This window comes from Nannospalax galili, unplaced genomic scaffold (assembly GCF_000622305.1).
Source record: "Nannospalax galili isolate Female #2095 unplaced genomic scaffold, S.galili_v1.0 scaffold158, whole genome shotgun sequence".
Lineage (NCBI taxonomy): Eukaryota > Metazoa > Chordata > Mammalia > Rodentia > Spalacidae > Nannospalax > Nannospalax galili.
Genome location: NW_008345290.1, coordinates 4,647,341 through 4,667,159, shown reverse-complemented (window position 1 = coordinate 4,667,159; position 19,819 = coordinate 4,647,341). Strand labels below are relative to the sequence as shown.

At 43.9% G+C, this 19,819-nt stretch overlaps 1 protein-coding gene across 1 annotated transcript in view; it reads left to right on the top strand.

The window, feature by feature from the left end:
* Osbpl3 (oxysterol binding protein like 3) overlaps positions 1 to 19,819 on the top strand; it is a 201,525-nt gene that overhangs the window by 109,677 nt on the left and 72,029 nt on the right. The window contains exons 3-6 of the mRNA XM_008841547.3: positions 8,158 to 8,274; positions 16,690 to 16,743; positions 17,753 to 17,866; positions 18,547 to 18,574. Of these exons, the coding sequence (XP_008839769.1) occupies positions 8,158 to 8,274; positions 16,690 to 16,743; positions 17,753 to 17,866; positions 18,547 to 18,574 (313 nt within the window). The remainder of the gene's footprint in view (positions 1 to 8,157; positions 8,275 to 16,689; positions 16,744 to 17,752; positions 17,867 to 18,546; positions 18,575 to 19,819) is intronic.

Sequence of the window (19,819 nt, the reverse complement as noted above, 5' to 3'; positions counted from 1 at the left end):
AGAGAGAGAGAGAGAGAGAGAGAGAGAGAGAGAGATTGAGAGATTGAGATTTTAAGCCACCATTGTTTCTGGTCATTTGTCAGGATAGCTACAAAACTTTCTCCTTCTCCAAGTCCTACCACAAGCTTAGAACTTGCCCTTAGTACAAGCCCTCAGTCCAAGGGCTTCACCCATTTGGGGGAAGTCTGCCCAAGCTCCCACTTGTGGTATTTGAAGCCCTCATTTGGCACCTACAGATTTTCTACCTGTGATGCCTTTTCATTTTTGGTATATGCTAACTTCTCAAGGGTTGTCACTTGATGTTACATCTTTGTCTCTCTAGCGCCGGTGCTGAGTGTGAAGCTTGTGTCGGGGAATGCCTTGCCCTACTCAGAAGGGGCTTGGGCATGGTCTGGCTGGTCCCATCTTTGCCATTCATCATCCAGTAAGGTTCTACTGAATCTTAACATGTTGCTGGTTTCTTATTAGGAGAACCAGTTATTCTTGAGTACCAGGAGCACAAATCACTAATCAAAGATAAGGAAGGGTTTATATGTTAAATGCCTGCAACCGATACCTGTGATTCCAAGTTCTATATGCAGTATTTTCTAGAAAGTGCCTCTGTTTTGATTAAAATTTTCCATTAGGTCTAGAAAAGTAGTTTTGAGCACATTTTGACAGAGGACAGCAGATATCAACCAGTGTGTCCAGCAAGGGGATGCCAAGCCATTGCGTGTGAAGGTGTTTTATATGAGTGCAGAGTCTGCCATTTCTCCCCAGGGCCCAGACCCCAAAGGGCAGGGCTCCATACATCTCACAAAGGATATTATTAAACTAAAAAGTAATAAAGACAAAATGGTAAAAGAATGCTGCAAGATAAAAAGAACAAAAATATGCCACCTGCTAACCACTGGCCCTGTCCCAGTTCACACAACATCTGGATTGGAGGGGACCCCATTCCACACAGAACACAGCGGAAGCTGGTAAGTTAGCCCAGACTCCTGTGCAGCAGGCTGGCTGCTGTCATGGAAATGAGTTGTTGTGAGAAAGGAGTTGGGGAAGGGTGCTGAGATGGAGTCAGAAGGCTTATGTCCTGGTCCTCAGAGCCTCTTGCTAGATTTGTGGCCCTAGACAATTAAATTTACTTAGGTTTCCATAGATGATCACTGCGTTCTCTTTTTCAGAATTCAAAACAGATATTCTATGACTCCATGAGGGAGAGCAATGCATTACAGTGGGGGGCAAGGGGGGCAGAGAGACTTGAGTCACTTGGTGGACAGCATTATCCTGTCACTGTTGGCCTTGCCAGGCCTGTTTTTGCCTGGGAAAAGTCATACTGAGTGTATGTGGTGGGGCTAGGGGGATGGGAATGCGTGGCCTGAAGTGACTCTACAGTCCTCATGTGCTCGTGAGTGATGGTGTCCAGAGCAGATGTTCAGCTGAGAGATTTTGTGTATGAGCCCCAGACTCAGCCACAAATGGGTCCTGCTGCTTAGCAGCTTGTAATGCTGAGCAAATCACTTTGGAACTTCTGTGTTCTCTTCTGCATGATGACAGGACTACTCCAGGGCACAAGGGCATATCCCATCAACAGCAGTCAGTCCTGTTATTACGATTAGCACCCCACTTATCACAGCTATAGACCCCCAGAACTCCCCTGGTGGGCTGCATGTGGAGCAGAATGCCTTTCACAGACTGAGAATTTCCATCACTAGTAGCAGCTACAGGCTGTTCACAGAACAAAGCGTCATGGGAAGGGGAGGAAATACATAGATGGACTTTAGGGACTTGATACTATTAGGGGACTATTTAGCAATATTAATATCTTCTAAATATATCTGAGGAGCCTAAAAAGTGCTAAAGTAATTGCAGCTATAAATGCTTAAGTGAGTTACCTGCAGGCTAAGCCATTATACATGTGATGAGCTTTTTAAATGCTATTTTAATTATAGAGCCATTTGTGGTCAATATACTTGCAATAAGCATTTTTCTCTTATTTGCAAACCCAAGATGACCTCAGGTGAAGCTGTGGGGACAGCTGACAGCTTGCGTGGTTTTATCTCCCTGTTGTCGTTCTTAGCATTGGAGATGACTCCTTGTGTCTCCCTTGCCTCCCCTGTTTTCTGTAGAGCCTGGTGCATGTTCTCCCATTAAGTACTAAGGCCCCAGCATTTGTATCTTCTGACTGATCAGGTAATAATCCTGGACACACTGGGGGCCTGGATCATCTGGGCATTTCCTCTCCCAGCTTTGATGTGGGACTGCTAAGCCACACATCTCTGTGATGGGAGAGGAAGGCCAGTGCATGTTGGCATGTAGTGATTGTTGCCCTCCCTCTGCCCCAAAGAGCTTTCAGATTCCAAGTGCTTTCACCACTGTTCAGTCTTTCTTCTTGAGCCTTTTCACTTAGATCCTAGAGTCAGGGTTTGTGCTATAGTGGCTAATGCTTCACATGACATAAGTTCCTGAAAAGATTTTGAAGGAATCTAAGAGCTCATTTATTCTGACTTCCCTCAGACATGGAGTCCCCTCTGTCCTCCTTTCCTGCCGGCCATTAATTAGCCTCTGAAGGCGCTCTCCCAGGACTAGGGAGCGCTGTTTCCTAGAACAGCCATGCCATTTTGTCATTTTTGCATACTTCTAATTATTGGATAATCCTTCATCCTGTTCCTGCAGAGTTGGACTCTAGGGCTTTGTAACTCCCATCAGTCCTGGTCTTGTCCTTGGAGTCTAGTGAAAACCCAGTAAGACTGGGGCTTTGGAACATGGTTCCTCTCAGAGGGCTTGTGGGACAGCAGTTGTGGCAGAATCTCAGTCCTCTTCTCCAACTCTGAACTTCTGTATCATGATTGGTCCTCCAGGTGATTTGAGTGCAGCCACTGTTGGAGAAGCCCTGGATTTAACCTCACACACCAGTCTGCCTCTAACTGTTTTCTTTTCTTTTTTGTTGCCATCTGGCCTGCTGGTCCTCATAAAACTTAGTTCAGAGGAAAACATACAACAAAAGGCGATTCCAGCTCTCAGAGATTGAAATCTAAGTACACAGTTGGTCTGACATCAAAGTAGCTGTTCTATTAATTGGAGATCTATTAACACGTATTTCCATGCATCCATAGTAAAATCATGAAAAGAAATATTGATGCTCTTTAGCCTTTCTTGATAGGCTTTACAAGATCACAAATGCGTTTAAAATCGCTAAGATGGATTTAATTTGACTCCATTATGATTCAGTGCTAGGTATTATTTAAAATACCTCTGATTTTTAAAAACTGGATAAACCTGATAACAGACTAATTAGAACGACTTACTCTCCAGTCCTGTCAGTTCAAGGCAGCCATAAAGCCTCCCTCTCCACACTTTGCAGATACAGGAAGAATGGAAGCTTCTATTTCTGACATCACTGCAGGAGCAGCAGCTGAGCATGTGCGAGGTGCATGTGCGCTGTGCACACAGCTGTGCTGGAAGGAAGCACTGGCAATTCGTGTACTCAGCACTATGCAAATGAACTTGGCCTGCTCACGAGCATGAATAGATGCTTGACTGCCTTTCTAACCACAAAATGGCTTTCTATCTTTGGCACTTTTTAGACGTTCAGTAAAATAGACTGAATTTAATGTCAGATGACTCTGCCAGACAGTCTTTGCTTGAGTTTTAGCAGAAGTCCTGAAAAGTGCCTTCCTCCAGGCCTCCATGTTATTCTCCATCTCATATTCATGATGACCTTCCAACTTGACTCCTGCAGAGTGGGAAGTTAGCCCAGGCCTGTTGGGTTCTGTCCACAGGGTCTTGATCTCTGTGGTGGCCCAAATCTATCCTGTACTGTGTCTTGGGTATTCAAATCAAGGTGCATGCCCCACCTGCAGTTCACTAGGGTATGTGAAGGACAGCAGGTGCCAGTTCTCTAGACACAGTTCCTTTAGCCCAGAGAAACTGACATCTCTGGATTATTTTTTATTACATTGATTTATTTTTGTGTGGGTGGAGGTCAGAGGACAACTTCCTGAAATCTGTTCTGTTCTTGTACCGTATGGATCCTGGAGATGAAACCCAGATAATCAGGCTTAGTGGCAAGTGCCTTTACTCACTGAGCCATCACCTTGGCCCACATATCTAATATTTTTCTGCCCTGAAAACCAATTCACTCTAATCCAGTGGTCTTTCTGGGGCCTTTCCTTATCTTCTATTCTCAGACCTTTTCAGTTGATATTTATTGAGGACCTCTATTTTCTGGGTATTAATAATGAGTAGGGCACAGAGTGTAATGAACAAGGTTATAGTAGGACCTACGTTCTGGCTAGGCAGGCAGGCAGTGTAATTGAGGTTTGTGTCACTGCTGCCTATCTTTAGAGGAAGGAGAGACTTCCTGCAGGGAGGAAGAGGCTTGAGGCTAAATGAAAACTCACCAGACAGAGAAGGAGATAGGGCAGGTGTACCAGCCGTAACCAAGTGAATAAGAAGGGCTCCACAGCACTGAAGTGCACAGGCAGATCAGAGACCTTGGAGCTCTGAGCAACTAACTTCCTTGCTAACATCCCTTCACACAACACTGCTTCTTCATTCCTTCCGGTTGTTGCAAGGTTTTGACCAATTCCAAGATTTACCCTCCAGTATCCCCCACCACATAGGAATTACTCCTTGTGCATCATTGGAATTTACACATCTAAAGTACAGGAGAAGTGCTGCATGCTGCAATAAGTGCCAGAATAATTAAAGACTAGGCTGTAGAGTGGGGTGGCTGTACCACTTGGCAGCTGTACCTTATCAGGGAATTTATCTAACTCTCTTCCTCATTTTCTATACTCAAAAAAAAAAAAAAACAAATAAAAAACACCAGAATCCTAGTAAAGGAAAATTTTGAAGGATAATCTCACTATCTAGTGCCATTTACTTGATTTGATAATCTATTTTCTTGATTGGAGACTCCAACAAGTACTAAGCCTGGAGAATCCTCTTAGTTGCCACCACAGATAGACTATTCCCTGGAGTTATAAGCACGCTGGAGAAGATGATCTGCTATAGTAGCTTGGGAAGAAAACACCAAAGGACTGGGGTACAAATGAAAAAAGCATCATGATGTTAACTAAATGCTATGATATCTGGAAATGCACAGCTGGTGTTCTACCGCTGAGCTACACTCCCATCCCTTTATGGTCAAGTGATTGTAAGCAGGTTCTCACCTATCAACATATCTGAAAGCACTGCAAAATCTTACCAAATGTGGAACAACCTTGTTGTTGTGCAAGACTAAGGATTTAATACATTTGTCATCGTCCCCTGGCTGGAAGCCATTAGATGCTGGGTGCTTCTACACATCACTGTTACAGCCACCAGTACCCCCGTAATCCCCAGTCTCAGAGGGAGCAGCCTCAGGCCACTGAAAACCACCAGGCTGGGTGCAGCTTCTTAAGTGTCAGTCACTGACTCAGTGCTGGCACATGGAGAAATGGGGACGGGAGGATTCGGAAGTGGAAGCCAGAAAAGGCTGTAGAGCCTTCTCTCCTGACCGAGGAAAACTCACCCTTTCTTAAATAACACAAGTCTGGCCTTTCCAACCTGCCAATTCTTTCAAGTTCTGAGCCCAGGTAGAAAATAAAATGAAAGGAAAAAAACGAAATTTTGCAGGAAAAAAAAAAAAAAATACAAACTCTTCTGGTTTATTGACACGAAGGACCAGCAAACCTATCTAGTTCACTGCCCTCTGGGTTGACTTGTTGGGAGGAATCAACCACTCTCCTTCCAGCAGGAATCAGTGAAGCCAGTTTTGAAATTCAGTTCTTTCCATTAAGCTACAGGTAGGACATCCACTTTTTCCAATTTCATAAGGTATGCAATAACAGCTGATCCCTCTTGGCATTTGCAGTGAGTGCGATGAAGGTTTTGCCCAGATGTGCCTGGCTGTTTAGCATTAGCACTCTGCAGGTTGCCTTCTGCTTGGGAGCTTGAAGACAAACAAATCCAAAGGGCTATCCACTTGAGTGCTTTCCAGGGGATTGGGTCTTAGATTTTCATGTAATGACAGCACCATGTCTGCTGTATCTAATTTGAAAACAGTCTTTTGGCCCAAAGACACTGGGCCCAGTTCAAATGCATCCCACATTGGGTATTCCAAGAACATGAATCTGCTTATAGCTTTATTCCAAGACTGTAGTTATTCATTTGCCATCAGATACCCACTGTTAATGGGACAGCAGGCTACAGATTGTGAAGAACAAGGAGTGGGCCAGACCCCTTGTGTTCTCAAGGGCTCCTGCCCAGTAGGGATAATAAAACCTCATGCATGCTACCATAATAAGGGGGGCACCATTGGCAAATGAAACATCACTGCTGTGATGGGTTTGTGGGGTGAAAAATACTTTCCTCTGGAGGAGGGACACCAACAGGACCTTAACATTCAGAATACATAAGCAGGTAAAGGGAGGTGAGGGAAAGTGTGCTGTCCATCATTAAATAGGCGTTCTCCAACCACCTGGGTGGAACGGAGTAACTGAACAACGTGTAATAATCTCATTCAATGTTGCTACCTTTCCAAATAATTTCTCCAAGTTAAACACCAAATCTTTTTCCTTTTTTTTTTTCCATTGAAGAGCTCCCTTTTACAAATTCAAATTATGAGGTAATCACAGTAGTTATTTAAAAAGTCTAGGATGTACCTTTAACTCCTTCACAGTAGAAGGGGCTCAGATAAAGGGCAGATTATACAGAGTTCCCTTATTAATACAGGAAAGGGTTCCTATTACCAGAGATGATGTACTGAGCTTTAAGAAACAAGCCCCAAAGACTTCTGGTTTCTGTGCCCTCCTTAATGGACCATCTGCATCCAGGGACCTCCACATGCCCTGCTCCCTGGAACTAGCCCAGACTTACTGTCTGGCTCCAGGCATCTCAGGCCTCTGGCCTCTGCCTGTACCATCTGCCCATGGGCTGGAGGTTTGACTCAAAGCTGAGGTCCACATGAAGTCTTGGCCAGAATCATATGTTTGCAAAACTCTATTGCCCCACATGGGAAATGTTGCATATCATTTCTAACCTGGGTGAGAGTTACTGTGTGTGTGTTTCAGATTTGTCAAGTTGTATTCAACATTTCTACATTTCTTATATGTTATAGTCCAATGTTATAGTCCAATCAACAATAGTAAAAACCACTGACCTACTCACTAAAGTGTTAACAATTTTGGTTTATCTTGTGCTGTTTTAGCAATGATTTGTATATTTTTTTTCAGAATTTTTAGTGTTTTTATTTACTTTGAAATTTGTTTTCAATTAGTTAAAATAACGTAAATAGCCAGTGTTGGGGGATAAATCATGGCAACTATTTGTACCTCTTCAAAACTACAAACTGCTCAATGGGGTGATAATTGCCCCCAAAGACAAAGACTTTTGTTGTTTTGATTTTGTTTTTTTTAATATTTTATTTATTATTTTTATTTTATGTGTATGAGCGTATTGCCTGCCTGTGTGTAAGTGCACCCGTGTTGTGCAATGCCCGCGGAGGTCAGAAGAAGGCCTTGGATTCCCCTGGAACTGGAGTTATGGATAGTTTTTAGCCACCATGTGGGTGCTGGGTTGATTTTGTATTTTTGAGACAAGGTCTTGCTATGTAGCCCAGGCTGGACTGGAACAAATGATCCTCCCGCCTTAGCCTCTTGAATACTGGAATTACAGCAGGACCTAAAAGGAAAGTTTCTGGAATAAAAGAAAGGGGGGGATATATTTCTTGGGGAGTAAAAAGTGAAAATAATTGTGACCAAACTATCTTTATGATGTTTCAATTACGTCTACTACTTAAATACCTAGAATTTGAAGATAATCACTAAGTCATTATTTTTAGACTGAAGTCTAGTGACTGAACAGTAAGTGCACAATGATGTCGAAGTGAACAGAAATAGAACTTCTAGTTAGCTGTACCTATCAAGGTTCAAAGACAGAGAGAGAGAGAGAGAGAGAGAGAGAGAGAGAGAGAGAGAGAGAGACTTTAAAAAGAGCTTTAAAAAATCTAATTTGATGCCACTAAAATATAGTCTTAAATCTGTCCAGGGAGTGTATAGAAATTAAACTTGAATGTCTTCCCATTAAACCAGCCAAGCTCTCCATCTTGAATGGGTTTTCCAGTTTCATGCTTCTTAATGCTATATTCTTTTAAAAGGGAGACACTTAGCCTGTACTCTTGCATTGGAACAGGACAGCTGGGAAGTGGTAGAAGGACTGAGGGGAGAGATGACTTATACTCAGGAGCCACCTGTGCAGAAAGGATTTTTGCTGAAAAAGAGGAAATGGCCCTTAAAAGGCTGGCACAAGGTAAGATACTGGTTTGGCCTCCCCTTTCTGGGTGATAGGTAAAGTAGGCCATGGATGAATCCGGTTGATCAGGAGAAAGCACCAGAACACAGATAAAACTCCCTTGGAATAGAGTTTATTGGCAAAGGAACACATGGAACAGATTCCCTTCCAGGCAGTGAAAATGTCTGCCTGGGTCTTGAGCTGGGGTCTTTTAAAGGGGGAGGCTTCTGCTTCCTGCAAAAGGCGGGAAGATATTTTTTTTTAAGGTTGGGTGGGGGAAGTGGGAGAGTGGGACTGTTAAAACCTACCCCCTCTAGAGATCAAAGGGGAAGCCTGCAGTGTTGGCCAAACAGTGGAGAAAAGTCTGCTTCTCTTGACTTCAAAGACCAGGGTGCTTATCTCGGTCCCCTTTTCTCAGGAGCTTGTGAAGTGTGTGGGGCCCTGTTGGTGAGGGGGAAGGGCTATCTGAACCTTAACATTCCAGCCTTTTGTGTTACAGGATGGGGGCACCGTTGTCATCTTGCTGCTTCCTGCTGGAGAGGGTCGACGTGGGGGGCTGGATTAGGGGTCAGTCAGACAGCGGGGGTTTCCTCTTCATGCACCTTAACAGGGTCCTCAATGGTTGATAGGCACTCATATACATGTGGAGGGAAGGAAAGTAACAACTGATTAAAATTAGTAAGAGCTAGTTTTTGGATTTTGGTCCTGAAAATATCTGAAGAGGCAAGGAGCAATGGTTAACACCAAGGTCATAGCTCCTTTTTTCTTTTTTCTTTTGCCAGAGATGAACTGGAGAGTGATGGACTCAAGATTTGTTTTCAGGCATTTTGATAGCTATTGGAATGGCTAGAATCAGTGTCACTTACCTCTCAAAGGCTTCTAGATAGGGAGAGAAAACAAATTTAGCCATCATTTCATTCTTTAGGCTAGAACAATAGTGGGTTGCCTCCCTTAGCTGTAGGTGGGCACTACAGCATAGCAGACCAGGATTTGAAGTCTCACATCTGAGTAACGTTGTCTTATTAGGAGATAATTGTCTAAATAACATAAGAACTTATATTTAATGTCTGGGTTGTGTAATCCCTTAACCCTTAAAATATACTGATGACTTTAATTTTTGGTTTTACTTTCCCTTTGGGTGTTTAAGACCATACTGTTGGCCCAAATAAACTCTTAAGGTTGTATGAGGGTTTGGACCTTAGGGGTCACATGGGCTTGGGGGTACCCCCTGGCTCCTCAGGCTTTTCTTTTACCAGTTCCATCTACGTGAAGATAAGTCAAGAGGTCCTGCTTGACCAGGGCTTCACTTGGAAGCATGGAAAAAAATGTTTCCTCTGTGTTGACCCTTCTCTTTGCAGACTGAACACTGGTTCAAGTCCATCTTCTGGGGTCTCCATGGCCTCCCTGAACAAGAGGACAGGTGACTCACCAAAGTTACAGGACATTTCGAGAGATGCTCCATAGCCCCTGGAACTTGTTTGACCTTGGAGGGCAAGGAACAAAAATTTGTCCCTTTAAGTCCCTCTAACCAGATTAATATAGGCCTTAAAGTTTGGCTATTAAACATCCAACAAGGTTAGTTACACTAGTCTGGTACTTTTAATTACCATGTTCTATGTAGATAGAGCTTGAGCAACATCCTTAAATAAACTTTGACTAGACATCCTTAGACTAGTTGACTAAGCTATGAACTTAGAAATTTTAAGATTATCTATATATTATGTTTGTCTCATTTTAAATTTATAGAAACACGGTGGGTAGGTGTAGTGGGGAATGGCTGAGGTGGGGTTCAAGATTTTTAATTTAAGAGCCCCGATGCTGGTGGCCTGGCACTTGCTGTGTTCCTTGGCCAGTTTTAATTTGGAGAGGTGAATCCAACCAGGTTGTCCCAAGAGCTTGGCTGCAGTCAGGGTAGACAGGCTCACCAGGTGAGGACCAATGTGGCTGGAGGGTTTCCTTCACTCCTTTCTGTTGGGTGTAAACCCGCAGGTTAGTGTGATCTCCATGTTGAAGTGGGTGGTCAATTTGGCCTTTAGAAGCCTGAGGAATAGTCTAGTCAGCATGTTCTCTGAGTAGTTTCCTTAAAAGCGTGAAGGCAGGTAAATAGTCGTGTAGAGGGGAGGGATGTTGGAGGAAGAGGTCATCCTTGGCTAAAATTAGGGCCCTGGTAAGTGTCACAAGTTTGGCATTTTGTGACATGGTTCCAAGTGGTAGTGGTCCTGACTCAGTGACATCTGTGAGAGATACTATGGCCTATGGGACACCGTTGGGGTGAGAGTTAAACTTCTATCCATAAACCAAGTTAGGGTTTGGTAGGGGATTTGGGAAATTAGGGGATCCTGGTAGGAGAGTTCTTGAAGAGTTTCCAAGCATGAGTAAGTGAGTGAGTGGTTCACTGCAAGGGAGGCGGGAAGCTGGATTGTGAGGAGGGCAGGAATCAAGGGTGAGCAAGGGGTTTTTTAAAGAAATGTGACATGGAAGAGTTGTAGTTTAGAGGAAGCTAGATTGGCAAGAGACGTGTGGGTCAGTTAAATCCTTAAGCTGGTGGGGGAAAGGACAGAGATGGGCTCACCCAAAGTGAGCTTAAGTTCCTCTTGAGCCAGGAGAGCGGTAATGGCCAGAGCATGGAGGCAAGGTTGCCAGTCCTGGACAGTGGTATTAAGCTGTTTAGAGATACCATACTAGGGCAAAAGTGGGACCCCTTATCTGTCCCCAAACCCCTAATGCCTTGTCCTTATTTTCATTGTATAGAAGAGGAATGGACATTTGAGGTTGGGGAGCGGTAGAACCAGTGCCTTAAAAAGGACTTCCTGGATAGTGTGGAATGCTGTTGTATGGTCAACAGACTCATGGGAGTTCCCTTTGGAAGCTTCGTGGAGCGGCTTTGTAAAGAGGGCAAAGTTAGGAATCCAGGTGCGCAGGTACCCTGCAATGTCTAGGAAAGATAAAATTTTCTCCTTGGTTGTGAGGGGGCTTTAAAGACCTCAGGTAATTTGTCCTATCTATAGTTAAACAGCGGAATGTAGGTGTGAGAAGGAACCCCAAGTACTTGACATGAGGGAGAGAAAGGTGAGTCTTAGCTGAAGATATCCTATATCCTTGTACCCCAGAAAATTAAGGAGTTTGATTGTGTGTGCCTTGGAGACTGAGAGAGATGGAGAGCAAAGAAGTAGGTTATCTACATATTGTAGGATGGTGGAGGGGTTAAGGTCTAGGGAGGTTAAATCCTGGGCTGGGCTTGTCCAAAGTGGTGAGGGTTATCTTGAGACACATAGGGCAGGACACAGTCCAGGTTAGATCATAGGTGCAAGTGATGTATTTACAATCTTGTATGAAGTGTGTAGGATTAGTAGAAAAGAGCCTATTTTGCGTTTGAGGTGAGCTAGAGCTCCAATAGAGAAAGGGACATGGACCGTGACCATCCTGTCCATGTGTGCCACCTCCTGGAAGGGAAAGATACCATGGGCAGGGGGTTGAGACTGGGTGTGGGAGTGAGTGTTGCTTGACATAGGAGAGGGGTTGGGAGAAGGGGAGTCCCAGGAAGAGGCCAGAGTGGGAGAGATGGGAGGGGTGTCCTGTCCATGAGGGGATGTAGTGGCAGAGGTATCGGAGGCAGGATCTGGAATTGAAGTAGAAGTAGATACAGGAGGGATAAATGGGTTATTTGAGCTAGATGCCAGAATAGGGGTGACTAGGGAATATTTGGCAAGGAGGTGTTTAAGGTTTTGGATTTCTTCAAGTTGAGGAGAGTCAGTGGAAGGAGAGCCAGTGATGAACTTAGAGCAGTGCAGGAGAGGGGAGGGGGAAGATGGTAGTGTAGAGAGGGAGGTCGAGTTGGAGAAAGGAGGGGAGCTGGGTTGGGCCCTGGAATGGAAGGCAAGAGAGAGTATAGCAAGGGGAGAGCATGGGGAGGATTTGGCTGTGCCTCAGGCTGGGGAACAGGAGGAGGTTAGGGATGGATCCTAATCAGAGGGTGTTCTTCTGCTATGGTAGGATCAAAAGCTGAGGTGGAGGGGTAGGGGGAGTGGGAGGGAGGGGTGGAGGCCCCTGGTGGGTTGGGATCCCATGAAACTGTCTTAGCCAGAAGAACCTGATGGGAAGAACATGGGACACAGAAGGAGGGATTAGCATGGAGATCAAAGGAAGCTTGGATGTATGGTAATTTGGACCATTTGCCTTTACGATGGCAGAAATTTTCTAAATCTCTCAAAATATTGAAGCTTAAAGTTCCGGTGTCTGGCCAAACAGAGTCATTATCTAACTTGTACTGAGGCCAGGCAGTGGTGCACAGGAACTTCAGGCGTTTTGGCCTGGTTGTATCTGAAAGTCCTAGTTGTTTTAAGGATTTAAGAAGACAAACAAGAGGTGTGAGACACCGAGACTTTGAGTGGGTGGTTCCCATAGCAACAGATTAAGTACAGAGTGAAGAGGAGATAGAGAAAGAACTGAGCAAGCAGGTAGGAGGTAGAGACAGAATTGAGCAGGCAGAAGATGAAGAAAATCCTCTCTCCATAGGGAGTGGAGGCAGGATCATGAGTCTGGGCAGGAAAGCGCAGCAGATGAGGAAGAGAGAGTCGGGGAGGAAGTAGGAGGAGAAGGAATTGGGCATCGGTCATGCAAAACAAGAGCAAGGAGAACCAGGCACCAAAAGAAAGCATCCTTTTTTGTTGAGCGTGTTCGAGTTATTTTCGAGTTATTTCCAAGTCCCAGAAGGCAGCGTCCTGCAATTAGATCATCAGGGAGAGGAAAGGTGAGATGCTGTCCTGGACAGGAAGTAGTGCATGTTCCTAATCTGTGGAAATAGCATCCTATATCTAGAGAAAGGAAGGGGTTTTCTGACACATGTGTGATTTAGAGGCAAACGAGAGGAGCAGAAAACCCTGCAATGAGAGCGTGATGTGACCAGGCAGTAGATGGAGACAAAGTACAAGGAATGAGATGGGAGAAAAGCAGAAAAAACGCAGTGAGCCAGAAGGGAGGGAAGTTTGTGGAACAAGTTGACCCTGAGGTTTAGAAGGGGCTGAGGGAAGATGAGCCCCAGAAGGGTGGTGGTTTAGTAAAGGTTTAGTAGAGCCCCAGAAGGGTGGTGGTTGGAGAGAGAGAGAGAGAGAGAGAGAGAGAGAGAGGTACTTGAAATTAATTTATATATTTTAGTACCAGGAACCATGTTGTAGATTAAAGAGAGAATATTTTAGACTGAAAAAAATATTTTGGTGTTAATTTAATATTTTTAGTATGCATGAGATTTTAGTTAAAAATTAATATGATACCAAGTAAATTAATTTTAAGAAGCATAAATTTATGTTGACTGTGTATACATATTTAATTGTATAGTCTTTGTTGAGAATGTGGTTTATCATTTTTAAACCAAAACACCTTTGAAATAGACAAACAAAATGAATACACCTTAGAACACCTTGAGAATAAAGTAAAAAGAAAAATGGTATTTAACAAATAGGATTTTATCCAACCAGCTTATATGTCATTTTGTATAGGTAATTAGTGGTCTGAAAAAAAGAGTTAAGTTTCTAAGTTTCCATATAGATTGGCGGTAGCACCTTTTCTTCTTTTTTTTAAGGGCCAAATAACTGAAAGAAGTTAATAAAACCTTGTAAGAGACAGGAAAGACAAAAGGAAACATTAACAGATTAGGTTAAGAATAAATAAAATATAAATAGTTCTGAAAATAATTCTATTAGTTTCTTTATAGACAGTAATACCCTCTGTTGAAATTAATATACACCTTAGCGGTTCTCAACTGCATACTGCCTTTACTCTTAGGCTGTTTTGTTGTTCTCTTCCTTGTCACAGGGTCAGGGGGCCAGCCTGAACCTAGAAAAGTCTTGTAGAACACATATTGAGATAATAGACTTGAGTCTGAAGTGGGAGGGCCAATCCCATAACCAGAGTCAGCATCTCAGTGAGCTCAAACAGCAAGTGACATTTACCAATATAATTTATATTACTCTGACATTATAGCTAGAAAGCACTCAGGGACTGATGGGGCAGGAACATAAGCAAACATAGAGCATCTGAGCATCAGAGAAGGAAATAACTCTATTCCAGAGAAAAACAGGCTTAGAATCACAATGTAGAAAGGGAAGGAGTTAAGACCAGTAGGATGGCATCTCAAGCCTCTCATTCAAGTAGACTATTACTTTTTACCTCTCATTGTTGTAACTATGTGTTGGTAGTAGCTTGTCCCTTGTAAGGTTTTGGCCCTGGAGTACAGCAAATTTTCATCTGCTTCATAGGTCTAGTCATCACAAAGTGTCAGCTCCCTTGGCACCTTGAAGGCAAATGGCTAGAAAAACCTTAAGTTCCCTTTAGAAACTAGCAAATATGCTATGTAAAACAGTAGAAATTTAAAATAGTCATTTTTAGAAATTAGCAAATACCATATAAAAGATGTTAAAATCCAAATAATTCCTTTAAAAAAACAGTAAATATACCACAGAAGAAGTTAAAACTCAAAGTAGTCCCCTTTAGAAACAGGCCCTAAATGATGTTAAAATTTAAACTCCCATTGTATAGATCTGGCATTATTCCCTTAGTCTGAACTAGAAATGCATTGTTTATTCTATGACATCATCAAAAAATGAAAACAAAAATAAATTACAAGAGAATCCTAGGCACCCCTGGTACCGGTAGATTAGGCTTGATATAAAAGAACAAAGTACCCTCATACGCACACACACGCACACAAATAGAAAAGCAAATCAAAGGAATCCATGTTTCTCACCTACCAATGTAGCTGTGAATGGGAAGCCACGTTCTCAGGATCTCGTAATTCCTAGACACAAGCTATGCTGGAAAGGAAACTCATGAGGGCAGCAGAAGAAACAGGGCATATAAATCAGTGCATTGTTGGTCTGAAAGCATATGACTCGCCTGAGCAATGCCTGTGACTTTTTAAGTATAATGAAATTTAAAATGGTTAGGTCTAGTTAGAAAAGTAGGCATCTGAGCACCAGTTGCTTGGTGTCCAAGAGGGCCTAAGATCAAAATTTCAAGCCCCATTGGCTGAGAAAAAGTTTAGGAGAAAAAAAAGGATTTTAAAATGTATTTTGTTTGTCCATGGGGCGAGCCACCAGAAATTCTTTAAATGCTCCAGCAAAGTTGCCCAGCCAGTTTAGGCTAGTTGGGCCAAAATGGGGAGAAAGGGTTCCCTAAAGGGTTCTTGGCCACATTCATAAGAGAATTTAAGAATGGGCCCAGCTGGAAACTTTTATCATTTTATTAGAATGTTAAAGAAAAAAATCCCCAGGGCAGAGGAGCTGGCAATCTTGGCAGCTGCCTGGAAGGGGTGAATAGCAGGAAGGAAAAAAAAGCCTTGGGGTCATGCAGGTTTAGAGCTTGCATGGGAGGTCAGACACATGGCTGGCTGGCAGGCACTTGGCAGGGAGTAGAAAGCTTTAGTATGGGAGGGAGAGAGAGAGAAGGATCCAGAGCATTTGCATGTGTTGGATTGAATGGTATCAGAAATCATCCCAAGTAAAGTGAGGAAGAAAGGCAGTTCAAGAGGACAAAGACAGGAAAAACGATGGAAGCCAGCAGACCTTCCAGGCCCATGGCAAAGGAGGAGGGGAGGGGTGGCGGGGGGGGGCAGGGACCAAGGTAGCGAAGGGATGAAGCAGCTCCATCCCGGAGACCAGTGCTTTCTGGGAGTGACAGAAATCAATGGAAAAGGAGGTCAAAAGAAGATGTAGGCAAGGCAGAGTGTGTTCTCCAGTGAGGAGAGCCAGAAAGAGGTGAAAGCAAAGCAGAGCTGGGGAGAGGAGGAGAGAGAAAGGAGCGGTGGGAGTGTACCTGAAAGCCAAGTTAGTGGCATTGGAGAAGTCCAGGCAGGTCCCTTGAAGTAAGAACTGGGTTTTGGCACCATCTGATAGGTAAAGTAGCCTATGGATGAATCCAGTTGATCAGGAGAAAGTACCAGGACACAGATAAAACTCCATCGGAATAAAGTTTATTAGCAAAGGAACACATGGAACAGATTCCAGGCAGGGAAAATGTCAGCCCAGGTCGTGAGCTGGGGTCTTTTAAAGGGGGAGGCTTCTGCTTCCTGCAGAAGGCAGGAAGATATATGTTTTTAAAGTTGGGGGTGCGGGAGTGGGAGAGCGGGACTGTTAAAACCTGCCCCCTTCAGAGATCAAAGGGGAAGCCTGCTGTGTTGGCCAAACAGTGGAGAAAAGTCTGCTTCTTTTGACTTCAAAGACCAGGGTGCTTATCAACTCAGTTCCCTTTTCTCAGGGGCTTGTGAGGCCCTGGTGGTGAGGGGGTGGGGCTATCTGAACCTTAACACTGGGTACCCACTGTATCCCACTCAGTACTGAGTTCTTGGGTCGTATATTCTTCGATTTGAAGTTGAAGTTTGAGACCACAATGGGCTATATGCATAGAACAGCTTAGTCAGTTCTGTTTTCTTTCCTACAGAGATTCTTCTACCTGGACAAAGGAATCTTGAAATATGCCAAGAGCCAAACTGATGTAAGTTTTCTTGCTGATCCAGGAGGCTGTTGAAGATTTGTGCAGGGGTACTTGTGGTCTGCTCAGGGGGAAACCGCATAGTTGAAGGCCATAGAGCTCTGTGGGTGGTTTCTCGAGGTAGAACAGAATCCCCTTATCTCCCCACATCTGCTGTCTTTGCTCTGGATCCTAGGTGGGCTTGATTCACCTGCCAGAAGAAGGTACAAGGTGTCCCACTGGGTACTGTGGGTCTGCTCTGGTCTCAGGGTTGTGCAATTTCAGAAACACAGTGTAGGGTGAATGGTATTCCTACTCTTATGGTGACTGAGGGGCTTGATGGAGAAGGCCAGGGCTGAGGAGGAGTTTTTGGTGTTAACCCTAGAACACTGGCCTGGAGGGCTCTGAGTAAGGCCAGTAAGCCTGCCTCATGGTTTTTTTTTTCTCCTTTTCTATCCTCCTTAGCATCTTACCTATCTTCCTCCTGTTAAATCATTTGTTTGTTTGTTTGTTTGTTTGTTTCTTGAGACAGGGAATCCCTGTAGCCTCAGCTGGCCTGGAACTTGCTATATATGGGTTGGCCTCAATCTCACTGAGATCTTCCTGCCTAGGCTTCCAAAGTGCCAAGATTAAAGGTGTGCACCACCATGCCTGGTTCTTTTAAATCATTTATAAATTAATTGACCCAAGACACTAATCCAGTGGGATGCAGTGGCCCCTCCACTTCCTTGGAGTTGACTCCTGGGGTTCACTGTCCTTCGTCACAACTGAGCTATGGAAACTACTGTTGTTTAGCCTTTGCCCCACAGCCTCCTCAATGGTAAAATGGAGAGAGTAGTTCTGCCTCTCAGAGTACAGAACACATGTGTGCCGTCCTTAACTGGTCCTGCTTGCAGGAATGGCTCCATTGGTCATGGTGTCCAAGTTTTCTATTGGTGGATGTGGAAGGAGAAAGGGAAGGGATCAGGGAGATGTTTGTTACAACTACCTTGACCACCATGAGCCTCAAGTAGCCCTCTCCATGGTTCTGCAGATTGAGAGAGAAAAGCTGCATGGCTGCATCGATGTGGGGCTCTCAGTGATGTCTGTGAAGAAGTCATCCAAGTGCATAGACCTTGACACTGAGGAGCACATCTACCACCTGAAGGTGAGGCCCAGCCTGGCACTGTCTCCTGCTGTGCACCAGGCCTTTAAGGTTTTAGTGTTTGGAGTGACAAGATGGAGTCTCACTGTGTTGCCCAGTCTGGCCTCAAACTCCAAGGCTGCAGCAGTCATGTGCTTCAGTTTCTAAGTAACCTAGGTGATAGACACACACCGCCCTATCAGCTTGGCTGTGCGAGCGCCTTTCTATTGACAAGGGATTGTCCGTTTCATTACTGCTGGTGACACCTTCTGGACATTCATTCAACATGTAGACAGTCTTCGTCACCAAAGCGCCTCTAAGGGCCGCTCTTTATAGTAAGATGGGCAGTTCTTTATTGTGTAGAGCCCTCTCACACAGCTTGAAGGGTTAACAGGCTTATCACCATCCCCCAAACACTAGCCCTTCCTCCTATGATAGCAGTCAATACGCAGAACACTCTCATGTTCCCCAGCCACTGCCTCTAGGCTGTGTATCTTTAGTGAAGAACCACTTACTCTAGATTAAAATATGTTCTCAGAAATACAGTATTGAGTCTATGAAACTCTGTCTTATGACTTCAGCCAGTTTTCTAAAGACTGTTAAAATTCTCATATTATATTGAAATGTAAGAAACTTTCCCCTAAAGTGAGAGTCTGTGAGTGGTAAGTCTCAAAGCTGCTACCCTACTTGCCTTTCTGTTCAAGGTGGTAGACATGGTTAAAAGCATGAAGCGTGAGGCCCAAGTGAGCTCAACTTCTGCTCAGCTGCATGCTAACTGTTGACCTTTAGCCAATCATTTCATTCTGGAAAAATCTTGGTTTTCTTACTTACAAAAAAAAAAGAAAAAGAAAGTAATTGTCATGATGTTCCTTGCTGGGCTTGTGTGAGATTTGTTATACTACAAATCATGGGTGGGGTAGTAAGTTCAGTAAGTTTAATTACAGCTTATAATTATTAGGTAGTACCTGAATGCTAGAAATAAATTGACGATTTCCACAACATTTTTTACTTGGGCGAAAGATTTGGTGTTTTGGAAATGGAGCTGAGGGCTAGGAAAATTGTAGCCTGAGAACATGAGCTCTGGGTCCGCCCCTGTCACTGTCCTCCCCTTAGTGAGTGCAGCTCCTGTCTGTCCCCTGTCCCTCTGGATTAGGTCAGTGTGTAAAGCAGAGTTCCCAACCTCCTTACTGCCGACACTGTGGGTTGGATGACTCTTTGTTGTGGGAATGTCCTGGGCATGCCAGAAGTTTAATAACTTTTATCCCCCATCTCCCTGGATTCCAGCAGTACCCATTCCTAGAGATAACAACGTAAACTGTCTCTGGCGTTTTTTTTTGTTTTTTTTTTTTTTTTCCAAGTGTCTCCTGAAAGGCAAAATCTCCCAGAGTTATGAATCATGAATCTCTAATCTTAAGAAAACTTTAAAAAGCTCTGACCCCACTCCATTTCAGTGGTTAATGTCTGCTAGAGCAGTTTGTTATTTTCCTGTATATATACAGTGGCAAAAGTATTCTTTTAGTGAACCTCACATTTATTAACAGATGCTTCTGATCAGTGTGTCTTTCAGAATAGGTGAACATAGTTCAAACATTTTAGGGAACAAACATTTATTACTCATTCCAGTTTAGAGAAGATTGAGCTGAAAAGTTAGACTTACAAGAGTTTAAAAAGACTAGTACTAATATATTCTGGGCAAGTCTCACTGCAGAGAACTTAGAGATGCTTGAACAGGTAAACACGGGGCTGGAGAGATGGCTCAGCGGTTAAGAACACTGCCTGTTCTTGCAGAAGACCCGGGTTCAAATCCCAGCACCCACATGGCAGCTAACAACTGTCCATAACTCCAGTTTCAGGGAATCTGATGACCTCTTCTCATCTCTGTGGGCACTGCATGCCCGTAATGCACTTACATGCACGCAGGCAAAACAGACAGAGAAAAAAAGAAAGAAAGAAGAAAGAAAGAAAGAAAGAAAGAAA